The sequence below is a fragment of the Schistocerca serialis genome, chromosome 1 (assembly GCF_023864345.2).
Source record: "Schistocerca serialis cubense isolate TAMUIC-IGC-003099 chromosome 1, iqSchSeri2.2, whole genome shotgun sequence".
In the NCBI taxonomy this organism is placed as follows: Eukaryota; Metazoa; Arthropoda; class Insecta; order Orthoptera; family Acrididae; genus Schistocerca; species Schistocerca serialis.
Window position 1 is genome coordinate 1,274,288,063 of NC_064638.1, and position 26,150 is coordinate 1,274,314,212.

General features: G+C 37.3%; 1 protein-coding gene across 1 annotated transcript in view; it reads left to right on the top strand.

Annotated features, from left to right (window-relative positions):
- LOC126419515 (uncharacterized) overlaps window positions 1-15,907 on the top strand; it is a 258,207-nt gene extending 242,300 nt beyond the window's left edge. The window contains exons 15-16 of the mRNA XM_050086708.1: window positions 622-840; window positions 13,492-15,907. Coding sequence (XP_049942665.1) covers window positions 622-840; window positions 13,492-15,614 — 2,342 coding nt within the window. The 3' untranslated portion in view covers window positions 15,615-15,907. The remainder of the gene's footprint in view (window positions 1-621; window positions 841-13,491) is intronic.
- Window positions 15,908-26,150: the final 10,243 nt, after the last annotated feature.

The following is a 26,150-nucleotide window of genomic DNA, read 5'->3' on the forward strand; positions in this document are numbered from 1 at the left end:
GACATCCTTTTAGCTTGCACCTGTATAATGTTGCCAGAATGGGGCAATGGCCAAGCAGAGTAATGGTTGTATTCACAACCTCTGCACAGGAAAAAATATTTAAGAGCAGCTGTAGAATAACCTGTGCTATGACCTAAGTACCAGTGCTGTTGCCTTAGGTATACCTATGTCTGTAACTGAAGAGCCTCCAACATTACTGGAAGTCAGTTACAGAGGCAACAAAAACTGTTGGCCAATGGGCACTAATGTCTTGCCAGTGGTGGTTGTAATGAGATGGACTGGGCACATAGAATGGAACAATGGCATCTCAAATATTTGTGCTAGAAACTTATAACAAACTCAGTTGTCTCTTAAATCACCTCTGCTATTAGTTTAGTTTCAAGAAGTGGTCTTGTTGTGTGTAATAAATGATCACATGATGGTATTGAACAACTTTCCCAGAATTTCTGGAATCACCCCATAAGTAAAATTTTGAATCCCTGTGTCCAACTCCATTCTGTGAGAATACCACGTCTCATTTGCAATATATTGGGGATTCTAATTTTAGGTAAATCAGCCATTATGTTTGTACATAAAGTTCTGAGGCCTCTCATACGCGTCGGATGTTTCGTGTGTTCGCAGGACTGTTAAAGGTTTGTGAGAGGTCAGAGAACTGGATGTGTGATGGTAGCAGCAATTCTTCCCCCGAAGCGGAGACGGCCTCCGCCTTGCTGCTGGGCTCCAGCCTCTCCCCTCCCTACGTGAGAGCGCCTGCAGAGGACAGGTCAAAGTATGAGAAGCTCACGTTCAACACCGATGACGTGTCTTCAGACGACAGTGAGGAGAATCATAGAGAAACTGGTGAGTGGTTCGATGCACGTCTACCTTTCTGCAAGCACTAACGCTGTGTAACCTTTAACTAATGTAATGTACCTAAATATCTGAAAAATCTGGTATTGTTTGACCACATAAATGACAATTGCCCATGAGAATGAGCCATGACATAGAGGTGTCTAGGAGTACCTAAAATATTTTTTGTTGATTGTGTTCTACAGCTTGCTTAAATTGTAGAAATGACATTATGCAACACCGTAAGCTGGTTTTCAGTTTATTCTTTATCGTGCGAGTGGCTTCAGTCAAAGACCACTATCCAATACATTTTAGTCCACAGCAAGAGTTATGTACCTATATAATAAACACTATAGGCCTATCAAAGATATAATACAAATGTCTTTGTTGTGCAGAGGTAGATGCATCTACCTGTGCCTGACGACTGAACATCATAAATATTATATTTTTGACATTGTGTTTTTTGTATAAGTGTAACACGTGCTGTTAACAAAACTCTGTACTTGGTAACAGTCTTTGACCAAAACCAACCTCACAATAAAGAATAACTCAAACAGCAGCTTGAGGTGTCACATGATGTCATTTCTAGGTTCACCTGTTCAGAATGATATAATGTGGAAATCAAATTACGTGGAAAGCAGATGGCAGACTCAAATGTATTGGAAGAATCCTAAGGTCACTTACTACACCCTTGTTGAACCAGTTGTTGGGCATTTCTTCTACATCTTGGGGGGCATTACTCTTAATATGCAAACTTCAGAGAATCAGTATTTCGAAATGAGTCAAGACACCTACTACTCCCTACAACATACATAAATGTTGAACTACTGATGTTTGCAAATTCATACTTCATGTATAAAATAACTATATCCCTATGATTTAACAATCTTCACTGTCTTCATTCTGGAATCTTTACTGTCTTTAAAATGCACTTGTAAATGGATGTATTGATTCCATCTAAAGGCCAATAAAATTAAATTAAAAAATGAATTACTGAGAAAGCTCCGCAGAGGAACTGACAAATGTAATTACAAGAATTAAAAATCGAAGTGGGGAGTAGGACAAAAAATAGTGTCATTGCCGAAGGAAAAAATTTTTTTTTTGAAACATAATAATTGGAATTTCCAAGAAATGTCTTCATAGAAAAGGACAGAATGGACAGATAGAAATTTGAAATGTACTTTATTTTTTATGTTTATTGAATACCTGCAGTATTGTATGATTAGATTAGATTAGATTAATACTAGTTCCATGGATCATGAATACGATATTTCATAATGATTTGGTAAGTGACCAAAGACTTTAGTGGCAGCATAATTCACCCCTTTCTGTGCCAAAGCTAGATTTAATCTTGAATAGTGAAGATCATCCTTTCTCCTAGTATTGTAGTTATGCACACTGCTATTACTTTTGAATTGGGTTTGGTTGTTAATAACAAATTTCATAAGAGAGTATATATACTGAGAAGCTACTGATAATATCCTTAGATCCTTAAATAAATGTCTGCAGGATGATCTTGGGTGGACTCCAGCTATTATTCTGATTACACGCTTTTGCGCAGTAAATACTTTATTCCTCAGTGATGAATTACCCCAAAATATGATACCATATGAAAGCAATGAGTGAAAATAGGCGTAGTAAGCTAATTCACTAAGATGTTTATCACCAAAATTTGCAATGACCCTTATTGCATAAGTAGCTGAACTCAAACGTTTCAGCAGATCATCAATGTGTTTCTTCCAATTTAATCTCTCATCAATGGACACACCTAAAAATTTTGAATATTCTACCTTAGCTATATGCTTCTGATTAAGGTCTATATTTATTAATGGTGTCATACCATTCACCGTACGGAACTGTATGTACTGTGTCTTATCAAAATTCAGTGAGAGTCCGTTTACAAGGAACCACTTAGTAATTTTCTGAAAGACAGTATTGACAATTTCATCAGTTAATTCTTGTTTGTCAGGTATGATTACTATACTTGTATCATCAGCAAAGAGAACTAACTTTGCCTCTTCATGAATGTAGAATGGCAATTCATTAATATATATTAAGAACAACAAAGGACTCAAGACTGACCCTTGTGGAACCCCATTCTTGATAGTTCCCCAGTTTGAGGAATGTGCTGATCTTTGCATATTATGAGAACTGCTTATTTCAACTTTCTGCACTCGTCCAGTTAGGTACGAATTGAACCATTTGTGCATTGTCCCACTCATGCCACAATATTTGAGCTTGTCTAGCAGAATTTGATGATTTACACAATCAAAAGCCTTTGAGAGATCACAAAAAATCCCAATGGGTGGTGTTCGGTTATTCAGATCATTCAAAATTTGATTGGTGAAAGCATATATGGCATTTTCTGTTGAAAAACCTTTCTGGAAACCAAACTGACATTTTGTTAGTACTTCATTTTTACAGATATGTGAAGCTACTCTTGAATACATTACTTTCTCAAAAATTTTGGATAAAGCTGTTAGAAGGGAGATTGGACGGTAATTGTTGACATCAGATCCATCCCCTTTTTTTTATGCAAAGGTATAACAATAGCATATTTCAGTCTATCAGGCAAAATGCCCTGTTCCAGAGAGCTATTACACAGGTGGCTGAGACTCTTACTTATCTGTTGAGAACAAGCTTTTAGTATTTTGCTGGAAATGCCATCAATTCCAAGTGAGTTTTTGCTTTTAAGCAAGTTTATTATTTTCCTAATTTCAGAGGGAGAAGTGGGTGAGATTTCAATTGTATCAAATTGCATAGGTATGGCCTCTTCCATTAACAGCCTAGCATCTTCTAATGAACACCTGGATCCTACTATATCCACAACATTTAGAAAATGATTATTAAAAATATTTTCAACTTCTGACTTTTTGTTTGTAAAGTTTTCATTCAATTTGATGGTAATACTGTCTTCCTCTGCTCTTGGTTGACCTGTTTCTCTTTTAATAATATTCCAAATGGTTTTAATTTTATCGTCAGAGTTGCTGATTTCAGACATGATACACATACTCCTGGATTTTTTAATAACTTTTCTTAATATAACACAGTAGTTTTTATAATGTTTGATAGTTTCTGGAGCACTACTCTTTCTTGCTGTCAGATACGTTTCCCTTTTCCAGTTACAAGATATTTTTATACCTTTAGTAAGCCATGGTTTGTTACAAGGTTTCTTACGAGTATATTTAACTATTTTCTTGGGGAAGCAGTTTTCAAATGCATTTACAAAAATGTCATGGAAATAAATTATATTTTAAATTGGCATCAGGTTCACGGTACATCTCATCCCAGTCTAACTGCTGTAGGCTTTCCCTGAAATTTGCAGTTGTTAAATCGTTGACTGAACGTACTACTTTGGAGGACTGTTTAGTATTGCTGAATGGAGCTATGCAATATATTGTAACTAGCTGTGCACCATGATCAGAAAGACCATTCTCAACAGGCTGAGCATTTATCTGGTTAAACTTATCTTGGTCTATAAAGAAGTTATTTATCAGTGAGCTGCTATCCTTTACCACCAGAGTAGGAAAATCAATAACGGGTGTCAAATTGAAAGAACCGAGTAATACTTCAAGGTCATTTTTCCTATTACCCTCTTTCAGAGAATCTACATTGAAGTCCCCACAAATAATAATTTGCTTCCCCCTGTCTGACAGATAGCACAACAAGGAGTCCAAATTTTTCAGAAACAGATGAAAATTTCCTGATGGGGACCTATATACAGTTACAATTATAAATGTGCCGTTATTTAATTTAAGCTCACAGGCACATGTTCTATGTGTTTCTCTACACAAAACTTTTTTGTTTCTATACTTTTTGCACAATGATAACTTTTGACATATATGGCAACTCCTCATTTCTCCATATTTTCTCTCATTACATGTGCAGAGAGCTTATAACCACTTACATTTACCTTATCCATATCAGTAACAATGTGATGCTCAGACAGGCATAGTATATCTATTTCATTCTCAGCTTCTAAATCTTCTAAACACACCAGAAGCTGTTCTACTTTATTCTTTAAAGTCCCAATATTTTGATGAAATATACTTACATTATCTTTAATTATACTTTTATGAGAACCTTTCCTTATTCTAACATTTGCAGTACTCTCCTGTCTGAGTTTCTCATTGTGCTTAGGCCTAGTTCCTATACCAGTGGTCACATGGTGTTCAGAGAGGCAGATTATGTCAACTGGGTTGGATGACTTTAATTCATCAATGCAATTACCTAGGACTGAGATACAACTTGGTGGAGATAAAATTTCTGGCGATTGGTGAAAATTTATAATTGACAGCTGTGATTGGTGATCCAAGTGCTAGAATTGTGCTGTTTAATTTCTTTCCTAAACTGAAGATTTGTTTCAATCCTGACCTCTCGTAGAACTTGACATCTTTCTGTCTTACCTATCCTAAAAAAGGTGCTGCTCCAACACCTGTAACCACTGGTATTTTACCATTCATGGCAGTGCCTCCCCCCCCCCCTTAAATTTCCTGCTATTACCCCAGCCAGTTTCCCCCTTCCCTTTCCTGTTGAGATGTAGGCCGTGCCTGGTATAGTCCCACCTACTGAGATTATCAACAGGAACCACACCAATATGAGCCCCCGCACCTGACCCAAGCAGCCGTTCCAACTCCAAATTAACTCTCCCAACAGAAGAGTTCAAATGAGGCCGGTCATGGCGTCTCAGGACAGATACAAATTCAACATTGGTGTGTCTCGATGCCGATGCAATCTTTACCAGGTCACACTCTATACTGTACCCAGGATCTCTGTCGATGCTGTTCCCTGGCCCTCCCACAATAACCACGGTGTCTTCCCTGGTAAATCCTTTACAGAGTGAACCTAAATCCTCTGTCACCTGACCCAGACTAGCACTTGGTTTGAAAAAATTTGTGACCTGGTATTCTGGTCCTAATTCCTCCTGCAGAAGTTGGCCTACACCTCTGGCATGAGAACTGCCTAACAACAAAACTTTCTTCCTTTTCGATGACTTTCCTACATTCTTTTTCAATTTCCTGTTGAAAGTTTGTTGTGTCCTGTCTACACCTAGCTTTGCTTGAGGCTCATCAGTTTCTAACTGAAGCAACAGGTCAAACTTATTTTTGACATTCACCACAAAACTGTCAGACTTAGTTATAGGCCTGTTCCTTCTGTTACCTATTGCCACTTCCCACCTCTCTTTGCCCTTCTCCTTCCTTAACCTGTCAAGATCTTCCCTAGCCTTATCTAGCTCAGCCTGAAGGGTAGCAATTTTCCCCTCCTGTTCCACTATCTTCCTATCTCTGCTGCAAATCCTACATAACCACTGATGAGCCTGATCCACTTTCCCGACACCCACACCACTGCAGTCCCCCCAGTGAGAAAAACTACTGCATCCATCACACCAAACCCCGTAACTAACAGTTCTACGGCAAGTCAGGCACTTCTCACTCATGGCAAAAATAATACTTTAGCTAGAATAAATCAATTAAATTACCGAAAATCAAAAAAAGACGTTACAATAATTAAGCCTATTCACAAATGTATATAAGCAAGTTTCCGATTTAAAATTCCGCTGTTTTTCTGAGATCTGTATTAAAACAATGAAGGTATACGCTATTTATTATATATTTCACTCAATGGAATGAAAAAAAAGGACAATTAAACGAGATACTTTAAGTTTGATTCTCCAAAAACGTTACGAGAATTAAGCCTATAAACAAATGTATATAAGCAAGTTTCTGATATAAAGTTACGCTGTTTTTCAGAAATCTGTTTTAAAACAATGAAGTTATACGCTATTTACGGTAGTTTACTTATTTGTTACCGAGAAACTAGTTAAATTACCTTGAAACAAGAAACAAACACGTTTACAAAATTTAAGCCTAAGCGCGACTTCGTGAAGTTACGATCTTTTCGTGTTTTCCGAAAAAATACGCAAAGAAAAGTCAAGCCTTCAACGGCAAGACTAAATGATACACTAATGCACGTATTTAATTTGTTATCGGCGTTAAACTAAATTATATTCCTGTCTAAATCACTTAACTTTCTGGAAATAGTTTCTGGCGTCACTTACTCGGCGGCCATCTTGGAAACACGCCCAACATCTCCTGCAACATCTCATATCATACATTAATTATGTAATACATAATTAAAATTGTCTTGGACTGGGCAATGCAGTTAGTATCACTACACATGTGAATGGTAGCATGAATTGTGACAACACACACTGACCAAACAGAAGCTTTAAAGGGCTATATAACTCCACCACAACGAAGACAATGTGGTAATCATTGACAGCTTGAGATTGTACCCAGATTTGATGTGGCAAGAAAACTGAAAACATTTTATATGAGATATTATCCTGGTTAAAATCTCAACCCAACCTCTTATATTAACTTGCCAGATACATTCAAGTTTTGGTGAACTGTCAAACCTCAGAGCATTTTTATTTTATGCTTAGGTGATTATAAGTTCTCATGATAACGTAACCAGTTTCTCTGTTTTTAAACAGTAAAAAATGCCTCATTCGTGCTGTTGACAGCAAAACACTTCATGCACCTATGTATATGTGGTGATAATGCTGTAGGTGAGAGGTTTGCAGATATGATAGCCACTTGTTGGAATAGGGTTCAACCAGTAACTCCCAATTCTTTAAAGAATCGAACTGTCACATATAAAACAGCTTCAGATGCTTGATTACTTTGCAAATGAGTTAATGAATTAAATATTTGACTAAAGCATAGGTTTGAAGTCATGCTAAAAGTTCTTCATCTACATCTACGTGATAACTCTGTAATTCACAATCAAATGCCTGGCAGAGGGTTTATGGAACCACCTTCAAGCTATTTCTTTACCATTCCACTCGGAAACAATGTGCGGCAAAAAGAACACACAAGTCCTTCCATGTCAGCTTTAATTTCTCTTATTTTGTAGCGATCATTATTTCTCCCTATGTAAGTGGGCGCCAACAAAATCTCCAAACTCAAAGGAAAGAATTGGTGATAGAAATTTCATGAGAACAAGAAACACCTTTGTTTTAATGATTGCCGCTCCAAGTCGCATATTGTATCAGTCCCACTCAATGAGCTGCCCTCCTTTGAACTTTTTCTATGTTCTCCCTCTATTATATCTGATGCTGATCCCACACTGCACAGTGTACTCCAAAAGAGGGCAGACAAGTGTAGTGTAAGAAGTCTCCTTAGTAGACCAGTTACATTTTCTAAGTGTTCTGCCAATAAATCAGTCTTTGCTTTCCTCACAATGTTGTCTGTGTGCCCATTGCAATTTAAATCATTCGTAATTGTAATCCCTAAATATTAAGTTAATTTTACAGCCTTTAGATTTGTATGATTTATCATGTAACTGATATTTTGAGGATTCTTTTTAATACTCAAGTGGACGACTTTACAATTTCTATTATTTAGAGTCAGTTGCCACTTTGTGCACCATACAGATATCTTGTGTAAATCATTTTGCAGTTGGTTTTGTTCATCTAATGACCTTACAAGACAGTAAATGACGGCATCATCTGTATACAATGTAAGAGGGATTCTTAGACTGTATCTCATCTCACTTATGTAGATTAAGAACAGCAAAGGGCCTTTGACACATCGTTGGGGAACACTCGATGTCTTTACATCAAATACTAATGAACTGTGACCTTCCTGACAGGAAATCATGAAACTAGTCACACATCTGAGACCATACTCCATAGGCATGCTATTTGATTAGAAGTCGCTTGTGAGGCATGGTGTCAAAAACATTCTGGATGTAAAAGAATCAGGAATCAATCAAAGTTTATGGAAGTCGCTAATTGCTCTCATTATGAAATACTCGATGGATATAGTCTGGTTAATTTGGGCAGCCTTTTAAGCAAAAGCTGCTTTTCCACACATCTCAATGTTCATGTTGTCATATCTTCTTAATTGTATGTCGTGCAGTCATATAAATTTGCAGATATATTTAATGATGCACAGGGGTGGACAAAAACATGAAAACACCAAAAGCAAAACATATTGCCATGCCTAATACAGCGTAGGAAAGTTGTTGGCATTCAAAACACCTTCCAGTCGTTTCAGAATGGAAAAATACAGGCCCAGTATGGCTTACAAGGGAATCTTATAGTATTCATCCTGCAAAATAGTGGCTAATACAGGTAATGGTGATGGAGGTGTATAGGGGCCATTCATCCTTCTCTTCAAAGTAAACCTCAAAGGCTCAAGTAACAGTGAGATATGGTGACTGTAGTGGCCAGGGGAGATGTGACAACTCGTCCTTGTTGTAACAAAACCAGTCATGGACAATGCGAGCTGTGTGAATAGGAGCCCTATTGCCTAGAAACACAGCATCATCATTGAGGAGCAAATAATTTACCATGGGGTGGACCTGATCGGTCAAAATGGTCACCTAATCCTTGGCAATAATGCTACTTCACAGAGTAACCATGTGGCCCATGGAATGCCATGACATGTTTGCCCAAATCATCATCAGACCCTCACCATCTTTCACTCTAGTGCTGTAAACTCAGGCAGAAGTTGGAAACAGAGTTAATCAAGACTTGTCCAACCAAATGACATTCTTCCATTGCTCCATAGTCTAGGTTTTATGGCTTCAGCATGACGTTTTTCAGTTATGGGCATTTGCATCACTGATGTGTGGTCTTGAAATTCCACCATGCCTTACCATCTTGTGGAACTCCCTTTGTATTATTTTCGTGCGGACAGGGTTTTTGACTTTTGTAGCTCTCATACTCTGTTTTTTTCGCAATCCTCTTCAGCTGCCATGCATCATGATCACTCAACACAGTTTCATCCACATTATGACTTGTCAGTTGATTTTTTTCCATGTTCCCTGTATCTGGTGTACGTCTTTGACATGAAAGACTTCGTCTGTCTTGGATACAGAAGTACTCACTGTACGAGCATTAATAATTTGCCCATGTTTGACTTCACGTAGCTCTGACATAATCCACTCAGAACTTCACAGAACACTGTTCAGACCATGACTGACATTTGCAACATATTAAGGACATTCCACAGGTACCTTTTACGTTGAAACACAATGGAGCTTGGCTATCATCTGCATTTGTATTCAGGCATGCATTTAGCACGGTGATTCCATACTTTTGTGAATGTAGATACTGTCTGCAAGGGTGTTGCAAATAGAGTTAGTAGCAAAGAAGTAATATGTTAAAATTTCATGCCTGATGATGAAGTTTGACTGTATGAATAATGAAAATGTAGTAATAAGTGATAAACTATTATCCTTTAGCGTGTGTGTGTGTGTGTGTGTGTGTGTGTGTGTGTGTGTGTGTGTGTGGGTGGGTGTGTGAGAGAGAGAGAGAGAGAGAGAGAGAGAGAGAGATAAGGGATGGGAGGTTCAACAAGAAAAAGTTTCATAATTTGTGTGTTTCATAAATTATGTGAATGTTTGTTGGAAGTCACCAAGAGCTCTCATTCTCAACTATTGGATAAAGATATAGTCTGGGTATTTGCATTCCACCTGTTACGCTGCCTCAATACACACACTGTAACACCTGTCTTATTGTGCTAACATCAGGTTATATCTCTTAATGAGTGTATTACGACAGCATTTAAAATTTTTGTTGTATATTGGGTTCTAGAATAGCAGTTTAGTAGTCTAGACCTGTGTTGGTGCCACATGTAGCTTTTAGGTGGGAGAACTGAGATACACTCAGTAACTATATGACAGTCGAGGAACTGATCAATTAGCTTTTAGGTGGGAGAACTGAGATACACTCAGTAGCTATATGATGACAGTCGAGGAACTAATCAAAGGAGAACTACCATCTAGTGACACCGGGGGCAGAGGATGACACAGTAGCATGTGGTTCGTGATTTTCAGTTGTGATAACAGATGCGCTGGCATACTAATTTTTTGATCTTGTGGTTTCCTCCTGGTAATTGGTAGTGTGTTGTGTGTTGTGACGTAACCCCCTCTCCCCTTTCCCACCCCTGTCCCATTCCTCAATTAATTGGTGCTTGACCTCCACGTGATATGACGGTTCGATGGTTGCTGGTCATGTCGGTTATGCTCTCACTCTAGGGGACCATTACGAACAACACTCATTGCCGGCTGGCTGCAGCATTTTCACTGCTGAGCTGGTCGCCCTCTTCCGTGCCGTAGAGTATATCAGCTCCTGCTCAGGTGAGTTCTTAGTTATCTGTAGCGACTCCCTGAGCGGTTTACGAGCTATCAACCAGTGTTTCCCTCGCTCTCGTCTGGTGATGGCTGTCCATGAGTTGCTTCATACTCTTGCCCATTGTGGCCGCTCTGTGGTCTTTGTGTGGACACTTGGTCATGTCGGCATCCCGTGCAATGAACTTGTTGACCGCCTGGCCAAACAGGCCACCAGTGAACCAACTCTGGACATTGGCCTCCCAGAGACTGATTTGCGAGCTGTCTTACACCGCAAAGTTTTTACACTTTGGGACGCTGAATGGCACGATCTGACCACACCTAATAAACTCCGTGCTGTCAAGGAGACGACGACTGCGTGGCAGTCATCCATGCGAGCCGTTCGCAGGGACTCAGTTGTCATTTGTTAGCTTCGCATTGGCCACACCCGGCTGACGCACAGATATTTAATGAGCCGTGAGGACCCGCCTCTCTGTCGCTGCGGGGCGGCTTTGACGATGGTCCACATTTTGTTGGTCTGTCCGCTTTTAGCTGTGCTCAGGCAGACATTTGCGCTGCCTGATATGCTCCCTGCCCTTTTAACAGATGACACTGCCATGGCAGGCTTAGTTTTGCGTTTTGTTCAGGCAGGGGGTTTTTAATCACTTACTCTGAGTGTTTGTCATTTTTTGTTATGAGTCTGGCCTTTGGCCTACGATTTTAGACTGGGTTATTATTTAGTGTGTTCCTAGGTGGTTGGCTTTTCCTTTTTTGTCTCTATGGTCGGCCAACCACTGTCACACTCTGTGTGATTTTAATTCCTTTTGTCTGGTCTCAGTCTGCGTCTTTCTTGTCTTATGTCGTCTGTTGTTATGTCCGTTGTTCATTTTTATTCCATGTGGTGTTTGAAGTTTTTGAAAAAGGGACCGATGACCGTAGCAATCTGTTCCCTTTAATCCCACAAACCAACCATCCACATGATACACTCAGCAACACAGCCCCACTACAAAGTGGCAATTCAGAAAGATTTAGTGCAGCCTGCGGGGAAAAAACTGTCCTTTTTTCTCCCGACATCTGTGCATTTCAGCAATTACTGACAATCAGTTTTGCATCAGCAGTGTGCAAAGATTAGTCCAAGGAAATTAGAAGTTAGCTATTAGTGAAAGAGGCATTGCTTTATGTGATGTTCACAATATTGTGAAAACACTTTCATCATAAATAAAGAAAGAAACCCTTATAGGATCGTATGACCTAAATACAGCCTACAGGAGTACACTATATATATCTCCAGCAGAGTGGCCACCTAGCTTGCGCAATGTCACCTCGTCTTCCATTTGGGATACTGACATCCTGTCAAAATAATTCTTTGACTTCACCAAAATTTCTCGTATCTTGTCTAGTTGGACCCATGTTATTGAAAACTATTTTCTTTTCCTAGAGAAAACACTCTCAAAGTGATGTTGGGGAGAACATTCACTCCACTGTATCTTCTAAAATAAAGCTGTAGGAAGTTTGTAAGTTTTACATGGTAGCTTGTGGGTTCTTGCTTACAGATGTAAAAACTCTTTGTTAGCAGATTAATCATTCTACAGAACTCCCAATCCACACGATTGCGAAATTTAGAAGGATGAAAATAGAATGGGTTTTTTATATACCAAAATTCTGACTCTGATTCCAGATCATTGAAAATATTTCAAACTGTTTGCAGGAGCATGTTTGCAATCAAAATATACATCCTGGCTAAATTTGTAGTGGAAGTGGCACATTGAAACCTTACTCATCCCCAGATAACTCGAGAACTATTCCGTGAATTTAGAGAAAAGTTTTATTGGATGCAATTGGATCATTCTTGTTTGTTAAAACAGACTGAAATAACAAAAACCTATGAGTTTTCCTGTCACCCTAAATAACATACGGCTGGAAGTGAAAAAAGATGACGTAGAGTAGCTTACAAGTAACCACCCTAGTAGAAACGGAGATATCATACTACCAATACAAAATTTTTAAAAAAATTGTAGGCTTTCATTAGAACTTTAGAAACTTCTTACCGAGGTGAAACCGTGTACTATCACCCAAAGACCATACTACAGGGCAAAACACAGTAATGTGAAAAAACTGGTAATGCATTGTTTGTTTATACAAAACCTCACTTGTATGATGATGTATTGAGGTGAAATGTTGTTAAATAGTAGTAATGTTGATGATTCTCACCATACGTTATCATTAGCATATGTGGGTCATCCTGAAAGTCATAAGCAACTCAAAGACTAAAAATTCATTTACACAAAAATTTATTTATCTAAATGGTGCCATTCAATCAGCTGGAGTTTGCTTTTAGGTTTATAAAGATGGAGCCAGGTTTCATTCACGGTGATATCTCCTCGCAGAGTGTTCCCCCCTCCCCCTACACACACACACACACACACACACACACACACACACACACACACAAAGTTAATATCCTATGCAAGATCAATATGTCAATTATTAATCATATATTTTAAAAGTGGACAAATTGTAATGACTTTTTCTTTGTTCTAGATTCGAGTCGAAGTAGTACACGTCGAAAGAGACGTGGAAGAAATGCCATGTCATCTGTTGTGCGAAAATCGAAAAAAGAGGTAAGAACTGAGGTAGCATCATACGATGACAATGTGTCTGATGATTCCATTGGATCTGCAAGTGACCTTCGTGCAATGAATGAAGATGATGCAATTGGAGATATCAGTGATGATAAGAAATATGTCAGGGAGAAGATGAAGAAGAATGATGAAACAATATCTGAAAGCATAATGACATGCGGCTCTTCTGCATACCATGCAGAATGTGAAAGTGTCACAACTCATGAAGATGACGAAAGGAAGAGGTGCAAGATATTTATCAAAACGAGAGAGTTACAGCAACCGACTATAGAGCAAGAAGACGACGAGGGCAGTGCTTGTGCTGATGACATGCTTTTTGTCGGCCACCAGTACGGTGACAAGCCACTGTTAGCTGATGATGAACTTGATACGGAAGATGAGAATTGTGGAGAAAAAAGCCCCACCCCTCCAGAAACTGAGAGCAAAAGTGACTTGTGGAAAGATGCTGCCGAAATGAGTGTGCCACCAAAATCAAAACTTGTGAAAGATACCAGCTGTGATGTCTTTGCCTTAGCTCCTTTTCAGAAACCCGCATCAGTACGATCGCTGACTAGAACGACTGGGAGGAAGTCTTCTCATTATCAAAGTCGCAGCCAGCCGACGAGTCAGGCAGTTTCCCCAATGGACATCGTATGCGGAGGTCGAAAATCTTCACTCCTCTTTACATCTTCTTCACCAGTTCCTCATCTTGTGACTCCACCAGAAGAGAGAGCTCCTGTTACATTACCCACGGAATCTTGCTTGGTTGACCTTGGAGGGACAGACACTAAGGAAGGTATTACAAGGGAGAATTCAATCTATGGAAGTAAAGGTGATGACAGTGTTGATCACATGAAAAAGATTCGCTGTCATAAAAATGAAAATGTAGGGGATATAGTCGGCTCATGTTTCAAGGACAGTATTGTTTCAGATGTCATTTCTAGATTTGAAACTCCAGCAGCACACTTTGCTACAACTGTGCCTCCAATTGCAGAACAGGATGAGACCTCAGATGGGCTTTCCAATGGGAAGGATCTCTTTGGTTCATCTCCATTTAATTCTGATTGCTTTTCAAATCCATTTAGCCATGGACATGGAGATGATAACTCAATTATTGAACATTCACCATTTCAGGCAGCTTCAGTGAGTCCTATGGTCTCACCAAATATTAGTAGAGATGTGACTCATTTCAGTAATCCAAATTACTTTGCTGTTCCTCAGAACTATAATGTTGGTGCTGCTGAACTATTATCTGTCGAGTTTGAGTCTGCTGAAAGTTCCCGAATGGTGGAATCTCATAACGTGAAATTGCCAGAGTCCAATCCTGTCAGCCAAACTGTACAGAATCCTGTCAGACCAGATGGTCATGAGGAAGATTTGTTTGGGGCAATTCCATTTTGTGAAATGACATCCCAGATGCTGTTAAAACCGCAAGCTGCCAGACCAAACTCCTTAAGGCTGATCGAAACTACAACAGTGCCCGAATCCGGAAGAACAGACAATGAGTTCAAGCGACACCAGCACCACTCGTCAGTTATAAAAAGTGTAGCTTCAGGTTTCCTGTATCTCGCGCAGCCTGAAGTGTGCCAGACTCAACATTCCTATCCTGCCGAACCTACTCTCAGCCTCGATAGTGTCAGGACCAAAGCTGAACACCCAGAGTCACCAAAGCACTTGACAAAAAAAGAACGGTCTAAAAATAGTGATAAATCAAAATATCATCTCATAGAAAATTCGGGTCCAGAGGATAAATTTGACGACATTCTATCGAAACAGTCACACAAAAGTTCTAAGACAACATCGACAGCTTTACACAAGAAAACTTCTAAATCTTCGAAGAAAATTGGTAGCGATAAGGCTCATAAAGTGGCACCAGTTGGTTTCAGTAATATGAGTTTTGAGGATTTTTCAAGCGATGGTGCTGAGGACGGTGTGCAAGAGGCAGTGACTGTGCCATTCGAAGTTTTGCGAAATGATAAACAACTTTATGAGGCTGAGAAGAAGTTCGGTTCACTGAAGAGGCGTAGCAACCCTTTTTCGTGAGGGAGGTTTTGCATGAACCACGTGTACTATTTCCTGTCAAAAACATACATGTGGAAGCAATATTCTAGTTGATATATTTTATGAAATAGTATACTGTTGTATTGTTATGAGCAAATCAGTATTTTTTCAGCAAAGAGCTATACATAGTTGTACAGACTGAGACTTATGTTTATTAAATCCTTTTTACATATCTGTCGTATTACTAGCTTATAATAAGAAAGTTGTTTGTGTATTGATGTATGTAAATGTTCTTGTTGTTTGTTGAAATCTGAGAAGTGGTTGAAAAAGACGTTGTTGTTAAAACACTGTTAAAGGTATACATGTTTATTTACTGCCTATTGCACCCCAGCATGAAGGCTAGTTATTTTTAGTAGCATTTATTACCTTACATTTGAATTCTTGTTCTGGGAAAATTTTCAGGAACACACTTACTTTCTTGTGTGTATTGATGAATGTTTCTTTGAGGTGACCAATTAATACGCTAGCTAAGTACTTTGAATTTCAAATCGAGAAAGCTACTCCATTTTTTGGCAAGTTTTGCCACATCATAATAGTATGCATGTAAATTCATTGTGTACAAAGTGAAAGAGAATGTAACTTAATAATTTATTTGATTTTTATGCATGATACCAAAGTTAAATCATAGTATATAAGCATTTATTTATTGTTTCACAGGTTGTTGCGTAGGTATGAATGATTGATTTGTTGGGGTGCAGTGAACTGATACAATGATGTTATGTTGGGGAATCAATACTCCATTTTAAATGAAGCACTAAACTTTATGTATGCAGCAGCACATAACTATTTATGTGTGGGGACACACACACACACACACACACACACACACACACACACACACACACACTCACACACCTTGTCAATTACAATTTCCTAGATAGCATTCCAAAGTAGAAACTTTATTTTGTACTTTATATGGACCAAGGATGTTTGTCTCCTTAAGATGTTGTGACTTCTGTTTAATATTAGCTTTTCTGTGTCTTTGATTAGAATTCTGTGTAACATCCATTTATTTGCCACTGCTTACTGCAACTTGAGGCCTGCTAAAGTGTTTTCAGAATTTAGAATTACAACCGAGTAAAATGTGTGGTTAAATACCTGCCTACAATCACCCCCCCCCCCCCCCAAAAAAAACAAACACACACACACACACACACACACACACACACCATTTATATCATGGTAGACTTTCAGGGTAATAATACTGATCTGTATCCCTGGAAGTGGAGAGGTTCATAAAGAGAAAGTAGAAGGTAGGAATAGAAGTCTGTGCCACATACCCATAACAGCAGCAAGAGGAATTCAAATATTAGTCGAGTCAAGGACCACTTGCTAGTTGGTAAGAGGACAGAAAGAGAAGTCATGTGGATGGAGACGACCTTTATTCTGATTTCTTTCACATTTTTCTTTATTCCCTATTACGGTGTTTTTCACACCGCAACAATATCATTTCTGCATATTCTGTCCATCGAACATGTTTCACATCTCGGTCTTACTTTTGTCTTGCTGCATTCTTTCTATATATTTCTACTCGATATACACCATCATTTTCTCAAATGGCAGCTGCGGTTTTCTGCGATTCCCCCCCTCTTAACTTTATGAACTTTCTGTAATCCACAGATTCTGAATTTTTTTGGCTCTGTTTTTTGTCGCTTATTTTTCTAGTTACTTTCAATTTTGTTATCTCATATTTTTGAGATGATGCTCACATACAAACAGTTCAATTTCTACATCAGTATGAAATGCACTACATCCAAATGTCATAAGACCAAACAAACATTAAATAAAATACATTTCAAATAAAATAATTTTTGTAATGAGGATAATCTATTGTAATTCTGCTAAAGAAATATATATTAATGCCACTGAAGTGCATTCAGCATATAAGGCTTCTGATATTTTGAGGTACTTTGAATTTCGCCATAGGCAAAACTTTTTAGTATTGCTGGAGACACATTTTCTTTTCACCTCAATTCGCAAATGTCATATTGGTGGAAACTGAATGACTGATAACAAACAGGACATCTGTGTCACCAACTCGTAACTATTGTCGTTTAATAACACTTCAGCATATGGGGAGCCATATCGGCGTTAATCAGTTTTTTATCTCTAGACTTGGGGTTGTGTGAAACCTAATACATTTTGATGTAGTAATGTATAAAATGTTATTTATTTTACAACACAATTTCTACTTAATTACTTGATATATTTAAATATTTATTACCTTTTCATACCATTCCTGTCATTTATAATACTACATTAGGGAAGCATATCCCACTCCATCTTTGGTGCTCCTCTCCTTGTAGCTCTCTCTCTCTCTCTCTCTCTCTCTCTCTCTCTCTCTCGTTGCTGTTGAAAGGAGGAGAATGAATTAGTATTAAAAGTAGTTCCTCACAGCTGTCAACAGTTTTCTTCTTCATTTTTATATTGTGATAGTGTTTGTTTTAACTATTTGTATCCATAAACAGCAAGACATTACTTTTTGTCCTTGCATAAAAAAGACGCAATATATTGGAAATTCCAGTCAACATAATATTTTTGTATAGTACATTGATATATTTGCACCATCACTGAAGTGACCTCTTGCATTGCACTGGAGCTCTCCAGTTTCTTACAAGAGTTTTCTTTTTTACTTTACCTTTGTCCTCAAGTCTCTTAAAGAGAAAGAGAATAAATAGCACAGTGTAATCCAAGTTCTTTGGTTCATCTGTTTTGCAGTTTTACGAACGTGTCACAGGAGAGATACTGTATTCACTCATTCAAAATATCTTCAGCATTATCTGCTGACGGTGTAAACAGTTGTCATTCTGTGATTATATGCTCCTGTTGCAGATAGTCTACTTGTTAAAATGTGAAATGTTCATGGAAGTGAAAACAGTAAAGGGATGATCTATTGAAATTTTGGTGTTGATTGTATGTTGGGTGATACAGACAATTCAGAGGAAACAAATGACAATGAAAGTATGTTACATTGAGGAAGGGGAAAAAGTCAGCGTTGTGAGAAGTACAAGTAACAGGAAGAGGGACTGTAGTAGTTATGCTCACATTTCTGAGTTAATAATGATCTGCAGATAGTTGATTAGTCAAAACAAGTTTATAGAAAATTGGATCTTAGGAAAACTGTTTTGGTCCATTGCTACTGCCAAATACTGTTCTGGACCACATTTGTATGACTAACTCTTCTTTTCCTACACCATTTGCACATCTTTTTACCTCAGCCTTCTGTCTTTTTTTTTCCTTCTCTCTCTCTCTCTTTCTCTGTTTTACAGAAATTGGCTCCTGCCATGGTAGTGTGACCCCATGTATATTTTATATTGCTAATATCTTCCTCAGTTGCTAGTTCAGCACTATTTATCTTATAGTGAAGAATATCATAGTACATTTATTTTTTGAAACATGCCCAGTAACCAGTCTTCTTCTGCAATGTGCTGTCCTATTTGATTTACTGGCCTTTATGATGTTGTGTGATATCACCTTCATATTCCAGACAATATTACATTTGTAATTGCCATGTGTAACAGAAATGCTTGAGGTCCATCAGGTTTTATAACTTAAACACTGCCAAAGCCAACTTTCAGTATTAAGGCCATAATGCCTCGTAGTGTTAAAGACATGTTGCATGTCATTGTCTTTGATGACTTTCATACAGAAAGACAATCTGTGTTACACAAAATAGTAGCCATTAAACAACTTTTGTATAATGTGAAGTATCATATGCTCAGCAACAACAATAACAGAAACCAATTTGTCCAGCTAAAATGTCTTGCTGACAGTATAGAAAGTAGTCTTCAACAGTAAAGTTCATATGGTTCTAGTCTGTCTGGCTGATATGTTATGTGTAAAACTTTGTGCTGAGGTCCACTAAGGGAAAGACAGAAAGTTCTGGAAACCATAAAACAATGCAAGTACTAAGTGAAATGTGAAGTCTTTTTTATTAACTATATGTTTCCTTAAAGACTGAGTTCCGCAACTGTAATATTAAGAAAATAAGTGTAATTATGCGTAGATCTGTGGTGAAGCCAGCATCATTTCCAGCTGCTGCTTTCACTATCTTTTGAAAAAGTGAAATAAGCATGAAAGCTACTCTTATGTAACAGTTTTTGCTAAGAGTGTTGATAATGTGAAATGAATATTCTGTTCATTATTAGTAGCAATCACATTTTTTTGTCATTTCTTTCAAGCACATGTAACATCAGAGTGGCCATAGGCACATAACAGGGCAGTGTCAAATAAATCTTCATTTCAGAATTCTGAAACAGTGACTGACAGTTTAGTGAAAAGTTTCAACATACTGATTTTCTTGACAAGTTCATTCTTCAGTAAATTAAAACTTCACACCTGTCAATTTTTGAATAATTGCTGTGAGCAAAATGCAAAGTTGCTTGGTTTCCACAATATGAAACCAGTTTAATAAAAGGATTTGACAGGTATACATTTCAAATGCAATATATCATGTAACAACTAAGGCAGATGAATAATATTTGGACAATACTTTTATGTTATTTGTGGAGCAAGTCATTTAGTGATTCAATATTGTTGGTTCCCTGGTTCACTCTTTATCAAAAGCTTTTGAGTCAACTTCACGAACACATTTGTTAGAAAAACCAGTGTGATCTACACTCAGCACCTTGCCCTTGCTTTGAAATCCCTGTTCTTCAGTCTTTTGGATGGGAAAAAAGTTAAGGCTTGTGACATGTCTTTTTTCGTAGCCTTGCACGAGTAAATGCTATGCATTTTATACTGACAGTTATTTTATATGTTCCTGTGTGAACAAACCATACTTACATTCAATAGTACACATCGCATTGTTTAGGCTCACAGTGTATTTACATACTGCTTAAAGACAAAAAAATTGATTACTTACATTTGCTGACATTTACTCAACCAGATTGCAGGAATTAGAATGGCTTGGAGTCAGTCAGAGATATGTAACTGCTAATCAATTTCCTCAAGTGGCCGTAGTAGATTGAGATAAGATATACTTATGATGTAACTGCTGCTTGTGAAGTCTCAAATATCTGCAGATGTATGATATGTATTTGATTATGGTGTTGAAGATGAAATTATTATTCTTTTTTCAGTTCATAAGTTAATAAATACCATGAGCCCAAAAATGTGTTCCTTAAGAAATTTTTTTGCAATTAAGATCTCTCTTAATGCACTGCAACATTCCTTTAGTTAGAATAAATACCCAGACATACAAAAATGCTAAAAAAAAAGTACACCTTCTAATTTTATTGGAAGGTCTTCATCCTACTTTATAGCTCCATTGCTATTCCTACAGTTATTTTCAGTGATGATTTTTTCATGTGTTCCCAGTTCTGCATTTTTATGATATAAGCATTCCTGTATTCTTAATGGGAACATTACTTAAAATATTATTTCTCCTCCTGGCTTAGTATGGTAAAATTGAGCCTATTACTTATCATCAATTATGGTTTTCAAAGTCAGCCAATGTTTGTGAGAATTAAATTTTGCATTGTGTCATTCACAGTTCTTAAGACAGTAACTTACGAATTGGTTAATTTGGTGTGTGGATGTAGATGATTAGTCTCCTGCAACGAAATGAAACTAGCTATTGTTAAATGATCCAATATTTATCATATTAGGGGCATTTTTTAAAGTGGTTTATTTTTCAGTTGTTATTAAATTCTTTCATTAAAATATTAAGAAATATGATAGCATAAGTAAAATTGTGTAAAAGGACATTGCAAGTGATTTATCACAACACAATGTGGCACCAAGTAAGACAGTGACAGTTGCAGGAGCAAGTAGCAGCATGCAGCATGATACTTTTGATAATGATTGTGTGATTCTTAAGAATCAAACACACAGTTTTGCTTGCTAGGAAATGAATAATTTCAGTTTTCTGAAATGATTCTTACCTCTCGTTATTAAACTGGAAGAGGTATGCAAACCTGTTAACTTGCTTGCGCTACCGATACCTACAAAGGGAAAAAATACGTAGTTTCACCTGCACTGCAGTTATGTAAATAATGCTTTCTTCTGTTCTACGTAACTGATTCTTTTGCCAAAATTTGTGGGACACATCATCTTTCTTTGTGTCACATGTAAATGAGATGGCTGCTAGTCCTCTGCAGGTTTCTTCAGTTTAACTTAAAATACTGTCGTAAACAGCCAAATTGAAAATTGATTTGTCATGTAAGGGATTTTGAAGGAATGGCAGTTACTGTACTGATTGTTGATGTGGTCTTCAGTCCGAAGACTGGTTTGATGCAGCTCTCCATGCTATTCTATCCTGTGCAAGCCTCATCTCCGAGTAAATACTGCAACCTACATCCCTCTGAATCTACTTAACAGTATTCATCTCTTGGTCTCCCTCTACAATTTTTACTCCACACACTTCCCTCTGGTACTAAATTGGTGATCGCTTGATGTCCCAGAATGTGTCCTGCCAACAGATCTCTTCTATTGGTCAGGTTGTATAACACATTTGTCTTCTCCTCAATTGCATTCAGTATCTACTCATTAGTTACATGATCCACCCATCTAATCTTCAGCATTCTTCTATAGCACCACATCTCAAAAGCTTGTATTCTCTTCTTGTCTAAACTATTGACCATCCATGTTTTACTTCCATACAAGGCTACACTGCACACTAATGCTTTCAGAAAGGACTTTCTGACACTTAAATCTCATAACAAATTTATCTTCTTCAGAAACACGTTTCTTGCTATTGCCAGTCTGCATTTTATATCCTCCCTACCTCAACTATCAACATCTATTTTGCTCCCCAAATAGCAAAAATTATTTACTACTTTGTCTCATTTGCTAATCTAATTCCCCCAGTATCACTTCATTTAATTCAACTACATTCCATTATCCTCATTTTGCTTTTGTTGATAGTCTTATATCCTCGTTTCAAGATACTGTCCATTCCATTCAACTGTTCTTCTGAGTCCTGTGCTGTCTCTGCCAAAGTTCCAAAATCATCAGCAAACCTCACAGTTTTTGTTTCTTCTCCCTGTACTTTAATTCCTACTCCAAAGTTTACTTTTGTTTCCTTTACTGCTGCTCACTATACAGATTGAATAACAACGGGGATAGGCTAGAACCCTGCCTCACTCCCTTCCCAACCACTGCTTCCCTTTTGTGCCCCTCAACTCTGATAACTGGCCTCTGGTTTCTGTGCAAATTGTAAATAGCCTTTTGCTCCTTGTACTTTACTGCTGCCACCTTTAGAATTTGAAAGGCAGTATTCCAGTCACTGAATTGAACAGATTCCGTATAAACAGACACAAAAGTTGATGATTTCCAGTTCTATTTGCTCATTCACTAGGAGCCAGAGTAGCAACAAATGTATAAGTTGGTGCAGTCAGTACTGTTAGTATATGTTAAATAGTAATTTGTAGATTTTATTTATTCTTACTCCTTCCCTCGTTTTTAACCCCTCCTCCCTCTCTCTGCCTCCGTCTCTTCAAATTAATACGTGTCATAGGCAGTAATAACATTTGAGGATTGCTGCTCATGTTTTCTTGGTTGCTCTGTTGTACAAGTTTCAGAGGGGCATATATATTCTCTTTCAGTGACTGTATAATCTTTTGATTCTGTGATGTGTACAGGATTAACCAATTTATAGAATGTGATGTGAACAGCGGAATTTTTAAAACTGTAAACAAAAATATCATACAAAAGGCTATGTTTATCTGCCCTGTTAAATATTTGAACTGTTTTAATGTTATACTACACTGACTGGCTTAATCCACAGTGTAAATTTTTATGTCATATTTGAGCTATTGCTGCTGTTGAAGAAATGTTGGTATTTAAACCAAGTGCCTGTTGGAAGGACATAGTTTTTTACAGAGTAAATTTTAAATGATAATTTACAATGTTCTATATCTGCAACTTCATAGTGTACATGTTTATTCTTTTATCACAGTAAAGACTTATGAATATGATTTTAATCTGATAAATTATTAATTCAGTAATAGTTCATAGAACATTTATTTACAAGACGACAATTGTTACCTAAATTTTATGCATATATAATGGTGTCTACCATAGACAAGCTCACCAGCTCCACAAGTTTTAGCAAATCAGTTATTAAACACATTTTGAGAAGCAGAATGCATCCAACCATGTAAAATTTCTGTTATTTTTCCATATGTGATGTTACTGAAAGAGGATTTTTTCCCTTTTTTTCTTACAAGAAATTGTCTGCCTATATTTCTTGTAGATGTCTCAATTGTCTGCTAATATCCTGAAATCATTTGACATTTGTTTTTCATGTTATATTCAACCTTTGCATTTAATTGCAGATGAGAAGAAAGTCAGTGCCTATCATTTCATAATTTATTTCTATCATTAATTTTGTTTCACAGAAAGATTGAAATATGTATGTTATTTATTGTGCAGCTCTTCCATATGTAGCAAGAACTGCCAAGACAATATGTATAACTACACATGAATTAAGAAAATAAATATTCATTCATTAAATTATTGGTTTCATTTTATCGACCTTATTAAGTTGTAGGCTGATACTTTCCAGCTTATGTGCAGCACACATGTAGATACTGTGCTAATATGCAGAACAAATGTAAAGAGCCATAAGGTTATAAGAAGAATTGACATTTTTCTATACTTAATGGATTTAGTATATGAATTACTTCTCCTCACTTACACCTGTCATCTACATTCATGTTTCTGTGGGCCATGACTTGGAGTATGATGGGAGATAACTTGAATATCAATAAAGCTTCGCTTGCTCCCAATTATATTAATAGAACCACGAAGAACAACTGCCTGCTTGCTTTTGCGTTTGCTACAGTGTTTGTGCAGAAACCTGATCACCACCACTCCACTCAAATGAATGTTGTTACAGTCTTATCCATGAAATATTCTCAAAATATTGTGTTATGTCATTACATTATGTTAGTTTTAGTCCATGGATCCTGTGGGGGTGGTCTCTGGGATGTGGGGTCATGGGTGTACATTTTATTTAATTGCAATATGATTAAATGACTTAACATTATAAAATGATGCTATTATTAATGTCCACCATGAAATGAAAAATTTCTTGTTTCTGTGAAAATGTATGAGTAAAGTTGATAACATTGTGCCTCTGAGTTAATGACATTTTAAGTTATTTGTGTAAGTGGAACATTTCCCCAATGACTGAAATATGCTGAAATTAAGCCTTTGTATAAGAAAGGAGATAAAGAAATACCATCGAATTTCCATCCAGTTTCACTATCACTCGCATTCTGAAAAAATTTAGGAAATATAATGTACAGTCATCTACAAATAAAATATCCTCTAAGTTGCAGCTCGGATTTCTGAAGGGTTCCTATATTGCGAAGGGTGCCTACACATACAGTGAGAATGTACTTAATTCATAAATTTTGACGGCGTAGTCTATGGAGAGCAGTAACCTGACGTTATATTTACGTCCAAAGAACAATCGAGATCACAATAATATTTCTTTATTGACCAGTTTCGGATTATATACAAGCCATCCTCAGAATTTAAGTGTACGATCGTGGTACCGCGAGAAATTCGAGGAGCCGTCAGCACCAGTGATAGGGGGCCAAGAAATTCTGAAGATGGCTTGTATATATGCTGAAACCGGTCAATAAAGAAATATTATTGCAATCTCGACTGTTATTTTAACGTAAATGTGCTTAATTGATTAGACAATAAATTATAGGCTGCTGGAATATTCTGTGACCTGTGAAAGACATTTGACTGTGTAAATCACAATATCCTTTTAAGTAAATTAGGATATTGCAGTGTGACAGGAAATGCTGCAAAATTGTTCAAATCCTGTATCACTGATGGAAAACAAAGGGTGTTAATAGGAAAGAGACATGTATTAAGGTATCGGGCATCATCTAACTGGGAACCAACAACACTTGGTGTCCCCCCTACATTCCATCGTAGGGCCCTTACTTTTCCACGTGTATATCAATGACCTTTCACCAGTAGTGTTACCAGATACCAAGTTTGTTTTGTTTGCAGGGGATTTAAACATTGCAATAAATAGTAAATGAAGTATAGCTTTAGAAAAACTGCCCGATGAAATTTTCATGAACATTAATTAATGGTCCCGACCCAATTCTCTGTCCCTAAACCTTGAAAAAACGTACTATATGCAGTTCAGAACCTGTAAATGGTTTCCTGCATGCCTAAAATATGATTAAAAGCATATAGAAGCAGTTGATAGTGTTAAATTCTTCAGATTACAGCTTGATAATAAATTTAACTGGGAGGAGCATACCACAGGACTGCTGAAGCACCTAAACGACTCTCTATTTGCTATGCGAATGTTGTCAGACATAGGTGATGTAAAAAAGTTAGCAGACTGTGCTACCTTTCATTTCATATGGTCATATGGTATTATTTTCAGGGGTAACTTATCAAGCCAAGCTACAGTTTTCTGAGTTCAAAGATGTGTAGTACAAATTATTTGTGATGTGAACTCGAGAAAAATCGTGCAGAGGGCTGTTTAAGGAACTGTGGGTGTTAACCACTGCTTCCCAATATATTTATTCCTTAATG